This window comes from Ursus arctos, unplaced genomic scaffold, assembly GCF_023065955.2.
Source record: "Ursus arctos isolate Adak ecotype North America unplaced genomic scaffold, UrsArc2.0 scaffold_1, whole genome shotgun sequence".
Classification (NCBI taxonomy): Eukaryota; Metazoa; Chordata; class Mammalia; order Carnivora; family Ursidae; genus Ursus; species Ursus arctos.
The window spans coordinates 24,062,491-24,087,044 of NW_026622763.1; the positions used below are offsets into that span (position 1 = coordinate 24,062,491).

The following is a 24,554-nucleotide window of genomic DNA, read 5'->3' on the forward strand; positions in this document are numbered from 1 at the left end:
ATATATTATATTTGTTGCTGATAAAGATAGTATAGATGCTGAGATTTGTCAGATGTTTCCAAACCTTTGATACAGATGACAAAATAACTCAAATGACAATAAAATTTTCTTGTTTTTAAGAGCCTAAATCATTGTTGGAGCACAGTGTCCCTGCTGGACACTTAACAAGGGAAATCATCAGCAGATGATGAAGAAATGACAATGTACTAATTATGCCATATAAATATAAAAAAGTGGAAAGCATAATAGATTTAAAACATTGTTGCAGTTAATTGCTCCACTATGATTCAGACTCTTCCCATATCTATGCCTGGAGTGTTTCCAACACAATTTAAAGAGTAAACTCATTATATCTGATTCATAAACAAGTAAGTCCAAAAGTGATTCTAGCAATACATTGCTAATATTATAAATGTGTCAGGCCTTGTGCTGGACCCTGAGAAATAACCCTACTCCCTACACTATTTCCAGATATTTAAATAGGAACTCAGATACATGCTATAAAGAAATGAGTGGTGCAATGGAATGCAGGGGAGTGTTGGCTGATGGAATGTGGTCAAATAAAAAAAAATGCTGCTATTGTTTTTCAACTCTAAGGCTGATTTCCTATCTCCGCTATATTTGTCTACTTAATAATTGTTAACAGTAATCATCAAATGTGAACCAAAATGCATACGACTGACTAATGATATTTAGAAAATGTGGTAACAGTATACTGCTTTTTGGGTATATTGTTATCATCTATATATATTAAAGTTAAATTTATATATGTGATGTGATATATAGAGAGTCATGATTACAATATAGAAATAGTAATTTTTATGTATAAATAATAGTTTTATTGTAATTACATACATGAAATTATAATAGTTTCAATAGATAATGAGAATTTGCAAATATCTTGACAGTATTTTATATGGGAGCAGTATCTTTTCTAAAGCTGACCTCTATATGACCAATTTCTAGGTGCTTTATATCTATAATGTATTCTTTTCTCTCTCTTCATAGACTCAGCTTCTGTCTATGTAGAACTGACGTTTTCAGTGTTTGAACTTCCTCATTTCTTTGGGCCTATGCAAATGGTATCTTCAAACATCACCCAATTACCTAGATCCCTCAATCTTTCCTCTTACACATTCTTACATGTTTACCGTGTTACCAACTCTCTGATACTGTGTATGCCCTCTATCCTTCCATGTCACAACTATAATATGCTTCCTTCTTGTTCACTGTCATCTGTTGCCTGCAAATTCATCAAAGTTGCTATCGTAGGCCACATGCTCAGAATGAATAGGAACTAAAAGAGAATCACACGTAATTGGGTATTTTATACTGCAATGCTTGGTATTGCAGCCACTCTCTTGCTTTTTCTTAAGGGTTCTGTGGCTATAGTGATTTCTCACTAAGTTTTCCCAGTGACAAGTGAGAGGCGTGTTCCTTCTCCTTGTGTTCTTGCATGAAAAACTGACTTTTAGGAGATGCCAGCAAAACTCAACCACTTAAGAAACCTCAGCAGACTCAGAAATAGGTTATCTCCACCCTTCGTTCTTCCCCTTCTTCTCCAGTTATAGCAGTAACCTAACTTCTCACACAATTTCAACCACCCCTTGAATAAAGTGTTTTCAAAGATGTGAGTTTCCAATGTGGCCTTCTCACTTTTCCTCTCCTATTCTCAACATCCTTCAGTTATAGGGCACTTCCTCTCAGGTTTCTTATTGATAACTAACACTCAATGTATCCGAAGTTAAGCTAAGTAGTTTTCTGTATATTTAAGCTCTGAAACAGAAATGAATTAAATAGAAAGTGTATATGTAATTGCTTCTTTTTTGTATTTGCTCTTCTATTCCTGCCATTCTAACCTTATTAGGATTTTATTTTAATCACTGGATAGAATCTGAAAACCTTCTATACAAAAGAATCTGGAACACTCCAATGACTCTTTGCAATATTTTCTCCTTTCTAAAGGGTATGATCAGTTGAGAGATCTATATGTGAAGGAGGAATAAAAGGTCTCAAAATCAGAGTACCCCATAATCCTAATGATCCAGAGATTTCACACTTAATGTACCTGATGCTTAAACACCAGTCAGATTAAGTTTCAAAAGTTATTTTTAAAAAGTTGATGTTTTTCAAACTGAATATCCAGTGGTTTATTAAGGTTGTGACTCTACTAATTCTATGCTTTCATATAACATATTCCTATGCTTTAATGTAACAATTTCTATTTCATCTCCAGTGTCTTGGGAAATGAATGCTCTTAGTCCAATGTGTAAGAGTAGACACTATTATCATCAAATCCTTTCTGGAAATAGCAGAATATAAATATTTAATAAATGGAATTTGATTATTATCTTATTTTAAAACATGACTATATTGCTTTCTTTGTTTAAACAGCACTGTGAGAAAGTGCTGGTAAGAAATATATTCAGAAATTAATGCTAGAATATAAAGATGCTGTCACAATTTTACATACTGCCATACTTTTTAGAAAATAAAATTGTTGGACAATTATTGTCTTTTAAATTTATTACATAAAAATTCAGGAGGCAGATGATGATAATAGTGTTATTCTATTTTCAGAGAAAGGCATCCTGAATACATATGGTGTTCACCACTCCAGAGAGAATAAATGATATTTCACTGAAAGATGCTCATGGGTAAATTTGTAGTGTAAAAGGATTTGAGACTGAAATGAAATGAATACCATCCGCTAAAGAATGATATGTTTTGTACTGTCTCCACATCATTCAGCTCTTTGTATGAACTTGCATCAAGGGCTCACTTCATTGCATACTAATGGGTTGCATTAAACCTCATGATACTTTCATACCAGTTCTGATAACTATAAGAAAATAACTCCCAGTAGGAGCATTTCAATAATTCTACCATTTGAGATTCAGGTCAATTTAGTCCGAATATTCTTGTCCAAATGTGAATATATGTATAAAAATGTGAGCTGCAGGACAGATAGGTTCAAATTCATACCTTAACTGAACTAAAAATTGCTATCCTGCTTATTGAATACGCTGTCCAGCTCACAGTGTTCTCAAGCGAGAGTTACTTACTACAGTTTTCTTCATCTGAATTATCACTGCAGTCATTTTGGCTATCACACCGCCAGTGATCTGGAATACAGTTGTTGTTTCTACACTGGAATTCGTGAGGTCCGCAAGTCTTTTTATCTGTAATAGAAAGGGCCAGAGTTTGTGTTGCTGACTTCCATGAAGACACCCCTCATAATACCCTCACTGCCATGCCAAATCCAGGGCATATGACGTTTCCTCAGACCTTAATGCCGTCACTAACTGAGAAGCATCTTTAGGAAAAGCTGAAGGCAAGTGCTAAATAAAATTCATCCTACTGTCTTGTTTGATGGTGTTTTCAGTCATGCTTTCATCGCTAGCTAATTACAAAGCAATTGATTGGCCCATCCACATAAAGTCAACACAAATCAATCAAAAAATATCAAAACTATTAAGAACTACCATTCTCTTATTTCTTCTATAAGGCAGCAAAAAATACCAAACAACAACAACAACAACAACAACAAAGTTATTAGTCAGACCCTGAGATTGCCATATTGCCTTTCTCCCTAAGAATTTCTTACTCATAATCGACCTATCAGCTGATCTAAACTCATGGAGTATAAGAGAACCTAACATGTACAGGTCTTGAAAATTAATAAAGTGCCATGTTCCTTGAACTCCTAAACAATCCCACCGAGTGCAAGGACAGCTGTTCACTAGCCTGTCACTTTACAAATGACAAAAGACAGACTTAGAGTTTAGAAGCCTGATGAATTTTTATTACCATTCAACGGCACAGTCAATAGATGTATATTTGTGTTTTTACTCCTGCTTTAGTGCTCTTTACAACAAATCCGTGTCCAAAACTGAGCCAGAATCAGAATGCATGCAATAAGAATTTATTTAAAATTTAGGTTACATATTCCTAAATTTCTGTAAGAGTAACAGCTAACTGTATATAGTTTAAAGCAGTGCATCTTAACTCCAGTGTACATATATATAAATTACTTGGGAATTTTGCTAAAATGGGGATTGTGATTGAATAGATCTGGATTTCTAAAAAGCTCTCTAGTGATAACATTGTCCTTAGGTCTATGAAACATACTGAGTAGCAAGGTTCTGAAACATAAAGATGGGATAAATTCAATAATATAACAATGATAAAATTATAAACGTCAACATACAATTTAGGACACATTCTTCTTTCATTTACTTAGATCAACTCCTTCTTCTCTGCTGTTTGAGAGATGTACAGTGAGTTTAACAGCTCAGACTAGTAAAATAAATTAACTAAGGGAGAAGGTAAGATATTTGTTGCTGGCTGCTATTTTTTCCTTTAAAATGTGTCTTATAAAATTCAAACTCAAATAAGATTATGAAAGCAAAAGTTTTGTAGATATAATTAGAAAATTAAATAATGAACATCTATTAAGGATCCAATCCACCTCTTGGCTAAGCATTTTCATAAACATGATCATACTCACTTCTCTTAACACCCCTCAGAAGTACTGTTATATGCATTTAAATGAATGAGAAAAAATAAGTCTTAAAGAGTTTAAGTAATTTTTCCAATCTAACAAAATGTATTAAATGGCAATGGAGAAACTTATATCCAGATCTTAATCCAGAAAAATTAACATTTCTGTAGAAATTCTCATGACAGACATCAAATTTTTCAAATTTGTCAAATTTGTCTGCAGGTAAATGGATAAATATCTTTACATATGTCTGTTTATAAAGAGCCTGTATTTCCCTTCCTTCTTCCCTCTCTTTCTTCCTTGCAGCCTACCTGCCTGCTAATGATTACTCAGACCCTAACTTGTATCACTGTGTTGAGTGCTGTGTTTTGTGATGTATCCTTTTTGCCTATACTACACCTAAATTTAGATTTTAAAATTGGCTTAAAATTTGCAGAAGTTCTAACATAGCATTTTGCACATTTCACTCAATCAAGAATTATGTTCGGATTATTGGAACTTAAATAATGACCAATGAAGATATGGGGTTTGGTACTGAACTATGTAGATGGTTGTTTCATTTTGGCAATTAAAACAAACTTCTTTGAAACCACTACTCTATGTTTAACATTAGCTTTATTTATTCCTCTCTATGTGTTGCCTGCATTATTTTTAAATATTGTTTTAAAATTTTATAATATAAGAAAGTAAGAAAGATCAGACCGTATCAGACAAATAGACTATAGGACCTAGTATTAGAACAGTAGCCCCAGGCAATTTCCCATGGCTACAAAAGGTTCAAAATTGGTACTTGAGTATTGATACAATAGTGTTTTTGAGGGTTCCTTTTCCCCTAAATCTTATTTGTACTTTTTTTTCTATGTTTAAATATTTGTATCATATTTTGTATTTGAAAGAAATCTGCATTTATTTCTTAACAAAAATAAGTTACAGTTCATTGCAAAGATTTCCATTTGGGGCATGCAGAAACAGTAACATTGAAAGGTTAATTGCCTTATGCAAGGTTATTCAAATTGTATGTTTCCAAATTATTTAACTTTTTGATCCATGACATTGCTTATAAAAATTACAAATACAAACTATACAACCCATAAAGACTTTGTTCTGTATTCAAAGTCTCCCTTGAGGAGATTAATGTAAATATAAATATAAATATATTTTTAATAGAAAACTGTATGAGCAAGATAAAACAGCAGTTCTCAAATTGGCTACACATGAAAATCACCTGGGAAACTTAAAAATCCCTTTGCCCAGTCAATATCCCACATCAATAAAATCAGACTCTCTGGGGTGGAACCCAGACATCATATTTTTATTAAAACTAGCTTGGCTGATTCCAATGAGCAGCCAAGATTGAAAATCACTGGCCCAAAAAACTAATTGTAGAACAGAACATATATAATTCCATATTATAATACTCTAGAGTAATTAATATAAAATGCTCACAATATGTACAGTTTTCTATTAATTCAAATTGTTAAATAGCTTTGGGAAAATGCAGTATTTTGGGGGTATTATAAATATGGAGAAAACAAATGGAGTATCTGAAAACTTTTTTTTTAATTTAATATGTTTTCAGATGAATTACAGATACTACTACAAGTTTGTTCCTCCCAGACGGACTACCAAAATGTAAAACTATATATGGTGTATACCGTGATACTAATGGCACTTGTATATGCCTGGGCAACTTCTGTAAACAACAACAACAACAACAAAAATCTGGTGTCTGTGATGTTTTTGTGAGCAAGAACTGGGGAAGTGGACTGGAATACAGAAGCGGAAGAGAAATTTAAGTTTCTCATTATACCAAAAGAAATCCAAAGGTCTGTACAAACTACTAGAAGCAATAAGTGAATTTGGTAAGGCTACAGGATACAAGTACAATATATATATTTAATTATATTTCTCTATATTAGCAATAACCAGAAATGAAATAAAAAAAATAACTTTTACAATGGTATCAATAAAATAACAAATACCTAGGAATAAAACTAGTGAAATTTGTGTAATATCTTCATACTGAAAACCATAAAACACTACTGAGAAAAACTGAATAATGCTTAAGAAAATGCAACAATATATCATACTCATGGATTAGAAGACTCAAAATTGTTAAAATTTTCTTCAAATTAATATAAAGAATTAATGCAACCCCTATCAAAATTCCAGCTTGTTATTTTTGAAGAAATAGATTATCCTAATATTATATTGAAATATAAAGGATTTAGAATAATAAACCAATACTGAAAAAGAAGAAAAAGTTGGAGAATTTACAGTATCTGATTTCAAGAGTTACTATAAAGCTATAATAATTGAGAAAATGTAGTACTAAGCAAAATGAAACCAGAAATATAAGCATACATATGTAGTCAACTCATCTTCAACAAAGGCCTCAAGCCAACTTAATAGGCAAAAGAAAGTCCTTTTTAGCAAATATTGCTGAAACAAGTGGCTATCCATAAGAAAAACATAAATCTCAAACCACCTTACTCCATACAAAAAAATTAATCTGAGATGATCATAAACATAATGAACACAGAAAAATATTTTCATAATCTTGGAGTAGGCAAATATTTCTTGGGCACTAAAAGCATTAATAATACACAAGAAGTTGTTAAATTGGACTTCAGAAAATTTTAAAAAGTTTATTCTTTAAAAGATATCATTAAGAAAATGAATAGGCAAGCAACATATAAAAAAATGTTTGCACCATATATATTTGGGAAATTACTTAGGTCCAGAATATATAGAAATTCCTACATATCTTATACGTTAACAGACAAAAAATTTTAAATGATACTTTACAAAGAAAAAAAAAGGATATTTGAATGGCAAATAAGGGTTCTCAAAATCACCAATCATAAATGTACTGCAAATTCAAACCACGAGATACCACTACATACTTAGTGAACTTGCTCAAATCAAAAAGGCCACACTAAATTTTCATGAGAATAGGACCTGAAACTCTCTCTTCCGGTTCTTGAAAAGGTAAACATATAATTACCCTATAACCCAGCAATTTTACATCTAAGTTTTCATGAAAAATGAAAACAAATGTTCACAAAATAAATTTGTACGAGAATGGTTACAGCAGCCTTATTTACAGTAATCACCTTTAAGATATTCCAAGTAAGAATATATCCATTCAACTGAAAACTATTCAGGTATAAAAAAATAATGAATTCTTAAGACATAACTTAGAAATGTTTTTAAAACTTCATGCAAATGAAAGATTCACAGGCAAAGTGTAAATACTATATGCATCTATGTATATGACATCCAAATACAAGCAAAAGTAATCTGTGCTGATAGAGAGGAGTTGGGAGGTTGTGGAAGGGAATATTAGGGGAATTGACTAAAAGGTGCAGGAGGGAACTTTCTGGGAGGATGGAAATGTTCTGGATCTTGTGGTTGTTGCATGCTGTATAAAATCGCCAAGACTCATCAAACTGAACATTTCAGATCTGAGCATATAATTTTAATTTAATTATATTTTAATTAAAAATGACTTCACTCTTAGAATTGCAAGGCATTTGGAAAATGCAAACAATTATACTATGGTAAAGAATTATTCATTTAGTCCCTGAATGCTCAGGTGTATTCAAAACTGAAGGGTAGTCTGAAAGAGAATTGTTTAAAAAAATAAAACAAACTTATTTAAGGTCTCAAAATTTAAATGTTCCACACTAAGTATAAGCAATAGCATGTATATCTCACATACATATATCTCCAGAGATTTCTTTATTTGGTATTTGAAGCTACCATGTATTCATTCTGCCCTAGACATTTGTACTATCAGTTTGTAATTATCTGTCTTCACTTTTGGGATGATCATTTCAGTAGTAATAAGAGCACTGGATTTCCTAAAGACATAAAATGCACTTTATCATCTGATATCACTCTGACTCAAAAGTACAGTTAGCTTTGCCTTCCCTAAAAAACATACCTTTTGAAAATTTTAGATGGCATTCAAAAAATAAAAATAAACCAGTATTTCCTTATAGATCTCAACTACAATATATGTCATTCAGAATACAGAATATAAACAATACCATTGTCAAAAATTGCATCCTTTTTGGAGGTGTCAAAAGTTTTATTTTAATCTGTGAATTAAATGATGCTTCAGGCTGTCTATATCACTTTTTTCCCTCTTGAGAACATCCTAAAAAAATGTGTGCCACTAAAATGTTTACAGTGATGTTCAGTAGTGAAAATATGTATAGGTCTTATGTGTAGGTATTATATATAGGCCTTTCATATATAACACGTTTCTTTTTTCCTGGTTCACTGTGCCACACAGGACAAAATAACACATTATATTATCAGGGAAAATGTTCAATTCCTCAATGAATATGTGAAATGATGCCTATTGCATGTGCATATATAATATACATTATATATATATATGTATTATACATATATATTATATATACTATATGTAATGTATATAATACGTATGTATACATTATATACACATGCATTTTTGTTTATTATTCTCTTAAAAAAATTTTTTATAAAGAGAGAGACTGCATGTTCACAAGTGGGGGGTGGGGGCAGAGGGAGAGGGAGAGAAAGAACCTTAGGCAGGCTCCACGCCCAGTGCAGAGCCCAATATAAGGCTTGATCTCACAACCCTGAGATCATGACCTGAGCTGAAATCAAGAGTTGGGCACTTAATTGATTGTGCCACCTAGGTGCCCCTGTATATTAAATATTCTAAAAAATAATATTTTAATGACTATTGATATTTATTAATATCTAACCAAATTGAAATTATACAGTTCACTAGTGATATTTTACTATTGCTTTAGAAAATAAAGTATCACTTGTCATTTTGCCATGTGTTTTATTCAACAGCTGATCAGAATAAAATGGCTTGAAAAAATTTACATCTTGAGGTGTAGCACTCAGTTGGCCATCAATTTGAAAATATAACGTATAAAATAATTTTAGAGCAAAGTTAGTAAGAAGACTTTAGCTTGTGATTTAAGAAATGTTGGCATTCCCTCCCCTTGCAAAAAAAAAAAAAAAAAAGGGAATGTGGGGGTTTCGTTGGTCTTGCTAATGTTTTTTTTTTGTAATCACACTTTCCATCTTCCATTTCAGGAAACATTATGATTACAAACAGTTAAGGAACATGAAACAACTGTTGTTACAAAAAAAAGTTAATGTAGTCATAGAAACACTGAGGCAAAAAGAACTATGAGAACAATAAATTTGAGCCTCTATCGTGGTAGCCGCTTGTTTCTTTTATTTCAGATTATAGCATCATAGAGTCTCAGAAGTATGGGGTTAGAATGGAGTACCTTCTCTTGTAGAAAATCTTGTCTTCCATTGGGGGCAGGATAACCATCTGTTAGCTATCAAAGCATAGCATCCTTATGTAGAAGCCATTCTTCTTCTTCTTCTTTTTTTTTTTAAATCAACCTTATATAATTCTGATCTCTCAGTCTAAATTCTCCTCAATGTCTCTGTTAGCATCATATGGAAATAAATACCTATATATGCTGTTTCACAATGTTCTAAAGCTCCTTGACATTTTGAGCTCCTAAGAGTGATGATACAAGGGATCATATTCTTGTCCTTATTTTGTATAGCAGGTAGGATCACTGACACCTACTTTTTGGTAATATGAAGACAGTAAATATATACCATTATATCTCTGGCTGGGTCTTTTTGGTTTTTTTGAAATTACAGTTCCAAATTGTAGTCGGTGAAGGTGTTACACCTGGATCACTACCTCTTCTGTCACAGGAGAGGACCATATGACCCAGGGTGGCCTCTTATCCTAGAATACAATTAGTTTACAATGGCCATGTTATTCATGTTTAAAAAAAAGAAAGAGGGACACCTGGATGGCTCAGTCGGTTAATCATCTGCCTTCAGCTCACGTCATGATCCCGGGGTCCTGGGATTGAGTCCTGCATCAGGATCCTTGCTTGGTGGGGAGCCTGCTTCTCCCTCTGCCTGCCGCACCCCCTGCTTGTGCTCACTCTCTCTCTCTCCCTCTCTTTCTCTCCCTGACAAATAAATGAATAAAATCTTATAAAAAAAAAAAAAAGGAAAAAAATTTACAGCTTAAACCTGATAGATGATTTTTCTTCTTTAATATTAAATATACAGAGGAAGGGAGTGCAAAGATTGTATGGTGGCTAGACAATATCCTCAGGAACACAGATTTTTATCAATCTGCCCTACCATCTTAATTAATGGCTTCCGTTGTTCTTAGTGACTCATGCCCAAGATGCTCACTAGTGCGTGAGTCATCACCTTGCAGGTCTGAAGAAGAAAGCCCTGTATAACACCTCTGCTTACATTTCAGTGGTCTGAACTTAGTTACATGATAAAACCTCACTATCAGGAAAAATGGGAAATGTGATGACTTATTCTGAATAGCAGTGTGTCAACCTAAGATTTACAGTCCTGTTTCTGGGGGGGGGGGATAAAAATTGGGTATAGGGATAGGCATTTTAGGAGTCTCCCTTAAAAACCTAAAAAGGCCAATTAAAGCCATTGGAGATTATTTCCATGGTTCCCAGAAAAGAATATTTCTTTCCTTTTGAGATTACAAGTACTATAACCCAAGTTGCCATGGGTCATTTAAAAAACCACATAGGAAGCACCATTTTCAGAAGACACCAATAAAGTAAGGAATAGCTTAGAAACGGAGAAAAAGATGATAGGGCTCTTATGACTCTATGTAAATACCTGTATCCAAATTTTTCCTGAAGTCAACTCCATCCACTCCTTGGAATCGAGGCAGAACATTTATTTTGCCACTGGTTTGCATTGGGTTTCTGCCATTTACAGACAAGAGTCCTGACTAATGCAAACATTATACTATTTTATTGCTTAAAAAATGAGGAACTTCTCATATTAATGTTCTTATCTATATGTGCTGATTTACATAATTCCTGGGCTATTTCATTGGTTTATAATTACCTGGGAAATGCAATCTCTTTCCACAAGAAGCCTCAGAATTAGTCTCTATTTAAAAGTAATTTGCAAATCCAGACTTCCATGAAGATGGGAGATGGTACAAACACCTTTTTTTAGCGTATTCTCTATGTGGCATATGCTATTACAGCCTCTAGTGATATTGATTATCTGGAAAGCTGCAGGTTGCCTTGCATTGTAAAGTGTTTGGTGGATCTGAAAATTAATTTCATGTTACTTCTCATCAATCAGGGTAATATTCCTCAATGAACACTTACGTGCACAGCCTGTTCTTCTAGGGGAAGTGGAAAGAATATGCGGATGCACCAGCAGTTGAGAATAACAATGCCAGATGCAGCTTGTCCCAGTGGGATCCTACTACTTCTGTTTCACTTTGGAATTTTTATTTATTTTTTGACTTTGACATTATTCTTCTAGGTAGAGAAGAGAATGGCTTATAAAGTAAAACAAACTACCGATGACATATTTTCTTTATAAAGAGGTGAATCTATAATAAGCTAGCTCTCTGGAAGCTCCATAAGGACATTTTGTAAATTGCATGTCAATGCAATGTAATTTTCATTGGGAATTTTTTGAATTCACATTTTTCAGTTTTAGAAAGTGTCATATTACATCCTGTAATGCCATCTATCGCACTTGACAAGAATTTGTGATTTTTTTTTTCTTATTTAGAAATTTGTATTGTATCTTTTTGGTTGTGAGCTGGGGGCAAGTAGTTATTATTTCATCTTTGCCAACACACTGTACATCATCTGCCGAACCCCTTCTATTCCATTTATCATTCTCTTTTCAACAGCCTGTTGTCTTGACAGCTTGTACGGTAATAGTCTACAAACAAATTTGCATTTGTGAACCACAGAGGAAGAGGGACCCAAATCTCCATAATACGAAGATGTAGGTGGGGCATCGCTCTTCCGAGTCATTCTCGAGTCCTCATTACCGATTCTGGTAGTCACGTTCGAGCAATTCTACTTGTGTTTCCTCGCCTAGCTTACAGAAAAACAAAAAAGCCTCTTCCTAACTTTTTTCCTAAATATTGATTCTATGTTTTATTTGAAAAGCAAAGTAAGAGCAATTTGAGGCAACGGAAAAGTGAGTCTACCAAAATATTTGTAAATATGTGTTTGATTACATTTGTCTGGTTGGTCTGACACAGTTAAGTCAGAGTCACCAGACATTTGCTCAATTCACTTTACATTTTTGGATAAACAACACCAAACTCTGATTTGGTTGGCAGCAGTGAGGCTAGTGAAAAGAACCTGAGCACTGAAGTCAGAGTTTGATTTGAACGATAATTCTGGCTCTTACTCATGTACAGTTTAAAGTAATTATTAATCTTTGTGCTTCAATTTCCTAAAGGCTAAGCATTAAAGTGAAATACACAGTACTGAAATGAACATCTGGCTTAATAAAGAGTAACTGGTGAAAATTAAGATAATAGTAATAATTAAGTAACTAGTTACTTAAATAGTAATAATAGTAAATAAATAAATAGAAAAATAGTACATAAAAATAAGCAAATAGTAAATAAAAACAGAAGATGCAGATTTCAATACCAACTCTATCAACAACAAGCAATGTGAATTTAGGAGGTAAAAAGTGGCATTTATAATGGCGCCTGGGTGGCTCAGTCATTAAGCGTCTGCTCAGGGCGTGATCCTGGGGTCCTGGGATCGAGCCCGCATTGGGCTCTCTGCCCAGCGGGAAAGCCTGCTTCTCCCTCTCCCACTCCCCCTGCTTGTGTTCCCTCTCTCGCTGTCTCTTTCTGTCAAATAGATAAATAAAATCTTAAAAAAAAAAAGTGGCATTTATTTAAAAGACTACTATGCTGCAGGCACTACTTTAGGTCCTTTACATTTATAATGTTATTATTTTAAGTGAACAAATGATTTTACTGTACCTTTGTGAGGCATCCTATTTATTTTATAAGCAAAGACCAGGTAGTTTGCTCAAGGTCACACATAAATATTAGAGTCACATATGACACTTAAATCCTGTGGGAAATCACATTCCCAATCTGTTAATTTAAAAGGTTACAAGACCCCTGGGGTCTTTTAAACAAAACCGTGCTCTACTTTTATTATTTGCATATATGTTTAATTATCAGATAGGTAAAATATTTTCAGCTTGTATTGTTCTTATTTCTTGGAAAATAGTATTTTTCTTAATTATATAAGTGACACATACAGTATGGAAATATAAGACTATAACACAGGGAAGTAGAAACAAATAGCTCAGAGCCACATAACAGAAACTCCAGTATGTTTTTCTATGAAAATAAATATTGTACACTGTATATGTCACTAAAAATTACATAGAAATAATTTATCTCAGTCATTAAAAATTCTTACAAATGCCATTTCTATAGCTGTATAACATTTATCTTGTGGATATACTTTAGTTTAGCTAAATAGTTCTCTAAGGTTTTACTTTTTTTCCAATTTCAATAAGGAAGATAACATTTGCAATAAAAATACTTTCTTCTACAGTTATGTATGTGGACACATGTTCCAAAAAGAGTCTTCGTTGGTGATATTCACATCATTTTATACTTGATAATCTTTTTATCTTTATCTTGTCCTTAGCATACATTCTAAGGTTCCTTGCACAGGAACTAACATTCTTAGACTGAATGTGACATATTTGTTAGTTACTTAACAAAGTGACATATTCTTTCTGCTTGATATTCTTGAAAGTCTCACATAAGATGGATTTATAAATTTATCATTCATGTTTAGAGTTTTTGTGATTATACCAATCAGTAATTATGGAACATAAAAAAGCTACTTTTTAATGTAAGATAGTTAGCAAACCTTTCACTTGGGATTATAAAACTCAGTGGGAGGTGAAGAAGGAGGGCAATTGAGAGAAAATTTCATATACTTAGAAACCTACAATTAGAGATACACTGTTAAGTAAATATCTGGGGTAGGGTGAGAGATACTTGTCTCATAAAACCAAGTAAAAAAGGATACATGCATACATACACACACCCCTTCAGTCAGTATGCAGATACCAGTTATAAATGCGTACAAAGGATACTGCTAGTTTTCTCTGAAACCATATATACAAGTGCGCATGCACACATGTGCATGTGTGTTCATGGGTACTTACCTTAGAAAGAGAGAGTATAAGAGAAATATAGCTGTAAGTCAGATTCTGACAAGAGTCAAGATTTATATGTAGGTATGTTTGTCACTGAATATTAAACTGTGTGTCCATTTGAAATCTTGGAGGAATTGGTACCACAACTGAAGAAAACTTTTCCTTTGTTATTATTTTGTTGCTAGACTCATCTCTGTAGAAAAATATTTCTAACTACCAATTATAATGAATGGAGTATCTTTGTTGTGGTATTGTGTATGGACAATCATTAGGAACAGTGTTAGCTTTTTTTAAAGAAATTTCCTTGTTTTTGAGCAACTGCTCTAAATCATTTATCTAACCAATATGCTTTGGAAAGTGCATAATGAACTCTGCTAGGAATGCCAGAGTCAAAAATGTGTTAATAAATTGAGCTGAGTAACAAAAAATTCAAATACTTCTTTTTTTTTTTTTAACACTTCTTTGGAGGTTTATATTTGATCTAAAATTTAGTGCCTTAATACTTTGAAATATTAAGGTCAAGATACATACACATATGTACATATATTTTTATATATACATATATGTATATGTATGTATGTATGCATATATATGTATGTGTATGCACACATATAATATATGGACACATTTTTATTACATAAACACATCACTTCACTTATTCAATATACACTCAGTTTTTTAGGATTTTCATTTTGTCAAATTTTCTCATTAAAATACATTCATTTTTGTGCATAAATGCATGGACAATTGCATAAAATAGAAATATTTTAACTTTCTAGTATTGTTCTTTTTTTTAGTATTGTTTGTATTGAGTAGCATAATTTTTACTCGTATACCTCTTTTGCACTGAATCATTTCTAATTTTATTCAAAAACATGTAAAGCATTTAATTATTCCTTTGTTTTCCATCATGGATAAGAATATTTGGTTTACATCTAGAATGCAGTTTTCTTTTATTTTCTCCTCCATACCCCAAATACCTTAGAGAAGCCATAGTTTACATGGTTCACAATGCTTAGGAGAAATAATGCTTCCAGTATGGTGTATGAAGAAAAAGCATGTTTTAGCAACACCAGTGTCTGATGGCCAATCTCACTTTCTGCTAACCTACTTAGTCTCTATGGTCAATTTATATCTTATATTCATGTGCAAAATCATTTCAAAAGAGCAGATTTTAGAAAGTCAGGATAATAACATAGGTTCTATTTTTAAGGACCAAATGAAAGTCTATAAAAAATTATTGAAAGAACCTAACAAGAAGTGGAAATAGTTGTGCTAGATGATGGTGACCAATACGTGTGAGTCTTAGATTATGATCTAATTATGTGGGTACATGGTAGGATGGCTTTTTGTCCTTCACATACTCAGTTTTAAAGATTCTCTTTTGTCAACTTTTTGTCTTTTAAGTGAATCTAATGCATATTTAAATCTGATGTCAGCTGAATACAAGAGATTGATTGGAAATTTATGATGAATGCATAAGAGAAACAACATATTGTGCTATTCAGGGTCCCTCAATAATAGTGATGTCCTTAGATTCTTGAATCCCCAAAAGACGAAGTCTTTTCTGGTATATGGATTTGAAGTAAATGACATCTGTGCCTTCTACAATCCTTGGTAATTACCATGTCTAAGTGAATGACTTCTAACTGTAAGCACTTATGACTCTTCTTGGCTCCATTCTGGAAATGTTTTTCAGAGCAAATATGCCCCTGTCTTCCTGCGAGCAGACATAAACTAATGACTGATAAGAGTTGGTGAATAAATATCCCAGTCTCTCCTTTGTTTGGGGTTACTCCGAGTATTCTACACTATCTCATAGAATTTCCCGGTAGAATGGATCCCATTCCTGCAGTAAGCTGCTCAATAATGTACCTTCTATTTTTCCTTCACTTGTTTGGTTAACTTCCTCATCCACCTATTCGTGGCTTCTGGAATCTTCTCCCTAATAAAACACTTGTACTCAAATCTTTATGAATGCAAGTTCTAATTCTGGGAAAATCTAACTTAAGAAAGGATTTATGTAGTTATTTATTCAACAAACATGCATTGATTTCTATCACGTTCTAGGCAATGTTCTGGCTTATAGGGTTTATACAAATGAGCAGAACAGACATAAGTCCCTACCTTCATTGGATTCATGTGCTAATGGTCAACTGGGGATTCAAGAGACTGAATAAAAGAAAAAAAAAAGTAAATAAAAGAATTAAAAAATAGTTTATTTGAGGGTAAGAAGTGCTATAGTGAGAAATAAAAAAAAAAAAAAGAGAAGGAAATAGGGAACATGTGTGAAGGAGGAATTTCAAATAAGAGAGTTTGAAAATGTTGTATTAGGTGAGTGACCTTGAAGACTAACAGAAAACGATTGATACATTGCATTATCTTGGAGAAAGGGCATTCCAGGAATAAACATGACCTTGGAGGAATAACCAGGCCTGGAGTGTCCAAGGAGCAGCAGGGAGGTGAGATAGCTGAAGTGGAGAGAAAAGGCCAAGAGTGGTAAGAGAGGTCAGGAAGACTATCCATTGTCGAGGAAGGTCACTCACATCAGAGAAGGCTTTGTGTGGAACTTCTCTTGCTATTTCTCCTTCTTCAAAGACAGCATATAAATTTGACCTCCTTCTTTTCTGACAAATGAATTTCACATACTTTTTTAGATTTATGCCAAAACAAAGATGAAGATTTGAAAGATTGCTAGATGACTGTAGCAATATATTAATCCAGATCTTGAAACTGACATGATTAATTCTTTGGCCTGTACATATTCTGGATAATTACCTTTTCCCCAGCTTTGGTGTTTATTCTTACCTACAAAGCTGGCAGGGTGGCATATACTGACAAAGTATACAATAGGTAGTAACAAGCCAAACTCAAAGTTGAAAGAATATTGAGAATCTTAAGCAAAATGAAAATGTCTAATAAAGATATATTGATTACAGGTCAATAATTTGACTTCTTGATTAGATTTATTGACTGGAAGTAACAAATAGGTCTATGATTTCAACTACAATTATATTTTATTTTTTAAAACATGGATTTGTTTATTTCATTATAATTGATACAATAAAATTTGTATATCTGAAGAGATTCATAAGAATATTATGGGCCATCTTTTAAAACTGGTATTAGTATTTTTAGATTCCAGGTTAGATTTTTTACTCTTGGTTTGAATACACTAATAACAGGTTATATTTATTGAACGTTTTCTCTTTGCTAGGTTTAAGGATAAGCCTGACGCACGGAGTCCTCCTAGCAACTCAACAAGGAAAATAAGTATATTGAATAGCCAAGGATATTAAAACTAAGGTTACAGTAAATTACTTGTCTCAAAACCCACAGCTCTCAAAATCTGGAATGAGGACCTAAATCCATATCATTTGATCCAATATCTGCACTAAAAACTATACTACAACCAGAACACAAATAATTCCCCAAAACAAAGTTCTTCATTGCTTCTTTCTTTTGCCATTTTACACCAAGATCTCAGTCCTGTGGACTCTAAGAGCTGACTAAAATGTATACATGTCAAAAGTTGTGTCAAAGGTAGTTCAAGAAGAATATCGCTGTCTTAACCATAAAACCCTAAAGCTGCAGTAGGTCTAGAAGAGAGGGGAAAAAAGTATATTCATATAGTGATTATAAATTTACACTCAGAGATAAATATGGAAAGGATTACAAAGCCTTCAGTGACAAGATTTATGATTCCTGAACTATGTATTGCTGCTGTTGTTGTTTCTCATAATCTGGGCTACTTTATACTTTGAGGGAAACAAGTTAGCTCATTAAAAAAAAAAGGCAGTCTCACTCTCTCTCAATACAGAACATGCCCCTTACTTGACTTACAGTTCAACTAGGTGCTACATATCAATAAATGATCACATTAGCCTTTATCTTATCATTTCCTCATTGGCTGCCTAGTCAGCAAGGTATTGATTTTTTTTTAAGATTCTGCTTACAGTACATGATGGTTTGCTTGGCTTTACTCCCAAACATCTTTAAAAACCTTAGTAGTGCACTTCCCTGTTAGATGTCTTTATTCACCTTTTAATAAGCCTGCTTGCCTCCTATAATAATACTGCATCTGCTGCAGAATGATATTTATCAGAAAGACAGCAGGCTGTGAAAGAAATTTTAAAAACCAATGCTTGAGCTGAATTTAATATGAGAATTCAAATAAAGGTGCCAATAAAATTCACATTTTAATACAGCCATTAGACGCATGCAGAAAGCAAAATATCTCAATGGATAATATAAATCATCATTAAATTTGCATTAATTTAGCTCACTCAAATATTCCTTCAAGTTCTAAATGTCTCACTATAAACAATGAAGAAACAGAATTGTCCTTCACATCATAGTCCATTGGGTATAAGAAAGAAAATAATTGGCACTTTAAAACATATATTCTATGGCATATGGGCTATATTATCAAATTAATAAAATTAATATCTATAATGAAAGTTGGTTGCAAGTGTTGTTACAAGACCAGGTTGACTCTTCTGACTGGGAACAGATACTAAGTAAAAAAGGAAGCAGAGGGAACCCACTGAACCGGTGCCTAGTCTAACTCACTAGAGCCATATTTCCCAATTCATTCACCGATGTACCACTTTCACAAATTTGCTATTTGCTAATATCACCTCTGCTAGTATTTACTTATTTTTTTTCTTTAAATTGCTTAACTTTTTAAAATTTAACTTCATTATGAGCCAAAAGATTCTTGATATCATGATCTGATATGCTGGTTTATATATTTAAATTACATATTTAAAATACATAATTATTCTGTGCAGTATGTAAATCATTTCTTGTTTACATATACTTGCTATCCATCAGGAATGATCACTTAATGCCACTTTCCCCCAAATATTTTCAAGAGTAAAATACACATACAACCTCACACTCATAGACAGACACATGAATTGGAGACATCCTACTGATAGTATCTGTGGTTTTATTGAATTATTCTATTCTTAATATTTAAGGCACTACTGTGAAGTCACAGAGTCCTTACAATAATAGTTAGGTGTTCCAGTTCCAAACTTAATACTTTTCTTCCAGAACACTGACATAGTTCTCTTGTGTAAGAAATTTAAGAAAACAAAAATAAGCCAGGGAGAGCTCAAAGATGGATCCTTAGCAATAAATGAATATATTTCACAAACTTTACAAAGAATATTGAACATAAGACTTAGAATGTTATCTAGACTTCCTTAAGAAAAAATAAGGAAGAAACAAAAGTGCCCAGGAAAAATGGAAAACCAAATGTTATAGAGAAAAATGGATATGACAACAAAAGGAATCACACCAACTATGACAGCTCAGTATAACATTGTGGGAATTCTGTATCTTGAAACCAAAAGTCACTTATGTCTTTGAGGAGATGGTAAATTTATTTCAAATAATATTTTGAAGGTTAATTCTAAACTGCTGAAAAACTAGACCCAAAGAATAATATTTGATGGCTACTTGGAGGGATTATTCCGATGTCATGCCAACAAACCCCATCCTTGACACAACTTTATTAAACATCTTATTAAGAAATTGCATAAAGATAGAATATGCACTGTTGACAAACTTGCAGATGGCACAAATCTGGGAGAAATATGTCATGATGTGATTATGAGGCAGGTATTCTCATTTTCTGGGGTGAGGGTTGGATAGAGAATGGACTTTAATAAATGTAGAAGGAAATAACAAAGTGTATGATATATAGGAGATTAAATATACCAGCTCTTTCCCACCAAAGAGAATAGTATTCTTTCTAAGACTTGAGAGAAAACTGTTCTGGGAGATTTTTTTTTTTCCCAGATTTTATTTATATATTTGAGAGAGAGAGATAGAAAGAGAGTGCATGAGCTGTGAGGGGGAAGGAGGGACAGAGAGACAGAGGCAAGCAGGCTTTCTGTTGAGCAGGGAGTGAGGAGGAAGTCTGATACAGAAGGGAAGCTGGGCTCCTTGGAGCTCCACGGAGTAGGGGCAGGTTGAGGAGGGGCTTGAGGCAGGGCTCAGTCCCAGGACCGTGGGCCCTGGGATCACGATAACCTGAGCAGAAGGCAGACGCTTAACTGACTGAGCCACCCAGGTGCCCCTGGGGGTGTTTCTAAAATAATCATCCCAACATCATCTTTACAGGGATGCAATAAGTATTACATAAAATGAAATCATTTATATATGATATATTATGTCTCTCAAACGAATGACAAATTACTAAGGCAAAGGTCAATAAAGACTTTGACATTTCTCAAATTGGTCTGTTGATCATGATTAGACGACACATATCAAGGTTCTGGTTTTTGGAAAGAATCTGAAGTATAGTAATAATTCTTCATTGCATATTAAGAACAAATTAAGGGGATATAAACATTCAACTGGACAATGGTTATGAAAAAAAGTCTTTAAAATTGTCACCAAAATAGGAGATGACAAAATGCATAATCACCATAATTCTGTGCTCTTTCCCCCTAATATTGGATAAATAATTTTCTTTTGGTATATAGATTATGCATGTGGATCTCAAAAGAAGGTAGAAGAGATTCTAAATTCACTCTTCTAGGTAACATGTTTGATGTAAGAAAACAAAACACTTAGGCTTCACACCACATTTACTGAGTTGATCTTATTGTAACTTGGCAGGGAAAGGGTGGAAATAAAGCAGGAATAAACTGGAAAGGAAAGCTAAGAGAAAAGATGAAAAATGGAGAGATGGGAGGAAGGATAGGAAGGGTGATGAAGGAAGGAAGAGACATAAACTGAAATTAAATTTCCTAAAAAAAGTAAAGAAAAATTTATCTTACTCTGTTCAGACTGAGGGATCCTCAAAATGTTGATAAAGAAAATTGAACTTTGTAGGTCTATGAATTAATGAAATAAATGAATCACTATATAAATATGTTTGTACTATACAGTAAAATCTGTTGAGGTGAAAATGAATACACAGAAAACAGGTTTTCTTCTTTTCCAGTGCTAACTGACAGACTGGCTAAATCAGCAGCAGTGAACCAAATTTTCTTCCACCAGATACCTGAGTAAACTTCCTTTCTTGTATCTTAATGAAACTATTTTTGTATAATAAAGAAATTAATTTTCTAAAGATTTCTATATCTATAGGACAAAATATTTTATTGAATTCATTATTTTAATTGAAACTACTAATTTGAAATCTCAACAGTAAACTGAAATCTTTGCGAATTATATACACACATTCTTGGTATTATACAATTTCTCTCCTTTTAGGCATTGAAAATAACTCGGACAGAAACTGTTCATTATGAAAAAAATAATTTACATTGCAAATTCTGTAATCAAAATTACGCTTCATTCATATTATTATATAGACTATATTCAGATTCTTGTCATTTGCAGATGATAAAATTCCTATCTGGGAGAAAAGAAGTCTTATAAATAATATTATCTAAGCCACTAAATTTCAGGTAAATAAACAGCCTCAGAAATCTAATGTGACTTGTCTAAGTCACAGTGCTACTTAAAGATAAAAATATGAGTAGGCACATGCCCGCTGTATTGGAACAATGTGGAGATATGATGTTCCCTTGGGGCCAGACCCCCTAGTATTCAAATACATGCTTACCAACTTATTAGCTTGGGCATTGACCTTGCCTTTCTGACTCTCTGTTTCCTCATCTATTAAATGGGAATAAGACCATAATAATATCAATGTCACCTAATGTAAAGGTTTCTCTGAGGCTTATAAGAAAGTGATAGACACATCTTAGGGCCTCAGTTACATTTAATTATCTCATCTTCTTTTTCTGTTATCCCGGCTTCTGCCTTTCTATCATTTCTGATGATGTCCAGGAATGAATCCTGTAAGTTAATTCAAGACTATATGTTCCCAATTCACACGATGAAAAAGCAAACCTGAATATAGGTAAAGAACCTGGAAGTACAGTAAGAATACATTTAGGAAAGATTCTCAGGCATCAGAATCTCACAAATCTGTTTCTGGTTTTTGGTCACTCTTGATTAATCTGATAACAAAACCTCATCTTCCTGTAGCTTACATCGTTAGCTAAGCCCTTTCTTCAGTACGGCCCTTCCACCCAAGCACCGAGGTCCGATGACAAAAGGGAAGGAGAATATCATTAGGTTCTTCTACAAGATTTCATCCCGTCTTCTCCAGGAATTATCTGCCCTGGAAATTCTTCACAAAACCCATCAAAGAAATTTTAACTCTAAAAGTTTCTCAAGGGTTTCTTCACTTTACAAATCTAATTGCATTGGTTATAGCTAACTTCTGAGTCAGTTCACAATGTTTTAGGCTTAAAATATTTTTATACAGAACCCTTGCATTGGGTACTCTCCAATGGCCTATTGCTCATCCAAGAGAATGAAAACAGATACACATATGCAAATGAACAAGATATATTGTGGAAAATCATTATCCAAATGCAAGTAAATATACCAAATCTAATCTAAATATATTAGATGAAAACAGTATTCCTCTCCCTATTTCTAAGTTAGCATGGGTCTCTATTGACATGGTGTCAGAGAACAGATTTGTTTTCAGGAGAAGTAATTTCACTTACAGAGAACACATCATGTATCAGATATAATGTAACTCATCTTGAGAAGATAATTTCACTTAATCCTTTTAATAACCTTATGATAGATATTGTTCATTTTACATCTAAGAAAACTGATGTTTATAAAGATTTATACACTTAATATAGCATGGCCAGTAAATCGTGAGGACAAATTCTTTGCTGTACATTTTATAATGTTACTAGTGTGGTATCTACATAATTATTCAAATGAGTATTCTGATGATTTCTCATCATTTTAGGTTTTGTAAATTTAATTAAGTAGATGATTTTCAAAAGCTTTTATGAAGCATGCTTATGATACAGAACAATGGCAGAATATTTAAAGACCGAAAAATATCTTATCTTACATTTTAACAGACTACAAACATTTAATAGAATTTTAGGAAGCATGAGTTTTTTAATATATACTATATACTGGGAAATACTGTAATAAGAATGGGTTTTAAAGAAGCCCGATTGCACTGGCTGTGTTGAGCACTGGGTGTTTTATGTAAGTGATGAATCACTAAATTCTACTCCTGAAACTAATATTACACTATATGTTAGCTAATCAGAATTTTTTAAAAAAAGCAAAAAAATTAAAAAGTAAAAGATAAAGATAGGTTATGCTGGCAGAAAGTATGATAATGGTATATTGGTTTCATAATTTTAGCTTTAAAGAAAGATAAATGTAATGCATTTTTACACACAAACACAAACACACATTCTATCATATTGGACCTAAAATATTGGGTTGACATCCCCAAGGTTATATTTGGAGGCTTAAGGAGAAAGTAAAGCCATCCTAATCCTTTATCTTCAGTCTTAAATTTCTTATATACTCAAGAGGTATTAACATTGTTTTTCCTTTCTCTGGTCAATGTTTAAGAATGTTTGCTTTAGAGAAAATCCCTCAATGGACAGATCTGAACTGAGGTTTTCAATGGGATATCTGTCACTGTGAACCTCTGTTGTCGCCTGCTAAAATGCAACACTTACCTGGGAACGCATTAGTTCAACAAGTTTACCTCTCCCTAGCTGACATGTGACTAGAGGGAGGCAAAGGTACTAATTTTTACTCTAAACTAAAAGCACTTAAATAAGAAGGCACTTGCCATTTTAAAATAAACTCGCATATACCATTAAGAAATATTTTTAAAGGAAAATGCCATTTCTTAAAATTATTTGTATTCACTTGGCAGATATTCACATACCAGGGACCACACTAGCTATGGTGTCATTTGCAGAACTATTTGTTCCACGTTAAGGAAAATATCATCTCCACCTCAGCAGGTGATCTTGGCACATAATTAAGTTGATCTTTTGCAGAAAGTTTGCAATGCTGTCCTCTGTTTATTGATAAAAAGAGAATCCCATTTCTAATGGGATTTAAGTCAAGTGAGTTTTTTAATCCCTTAAAAAGATAGCTCGTGTCTTTC

General features: G+C 33.1%; 1 protein-coding gene across 1 annotated transcript in view; it reads right to left on the reverse strand.

The window, feature by feature from the left end:
- Window positions 1-24,554, reverse strand: part of LRP1B (LDL receptor related protein 1B) — a 1,450,575-nt gene that overhangs the window by 142,947 nt on the left and 1,283,074 nt on the right. Inside the window, exon 67 of the mRNA XM_057306380.1 lies at window positions 3,066-3,182. Coding sequence (XP_057162363.1) covers window positions 3,066-3,182 — 117 coding nt within the window. The remainder of the gene's footprint in view (window positions 1-3,065; window positions 3,183-24,554) is intronic.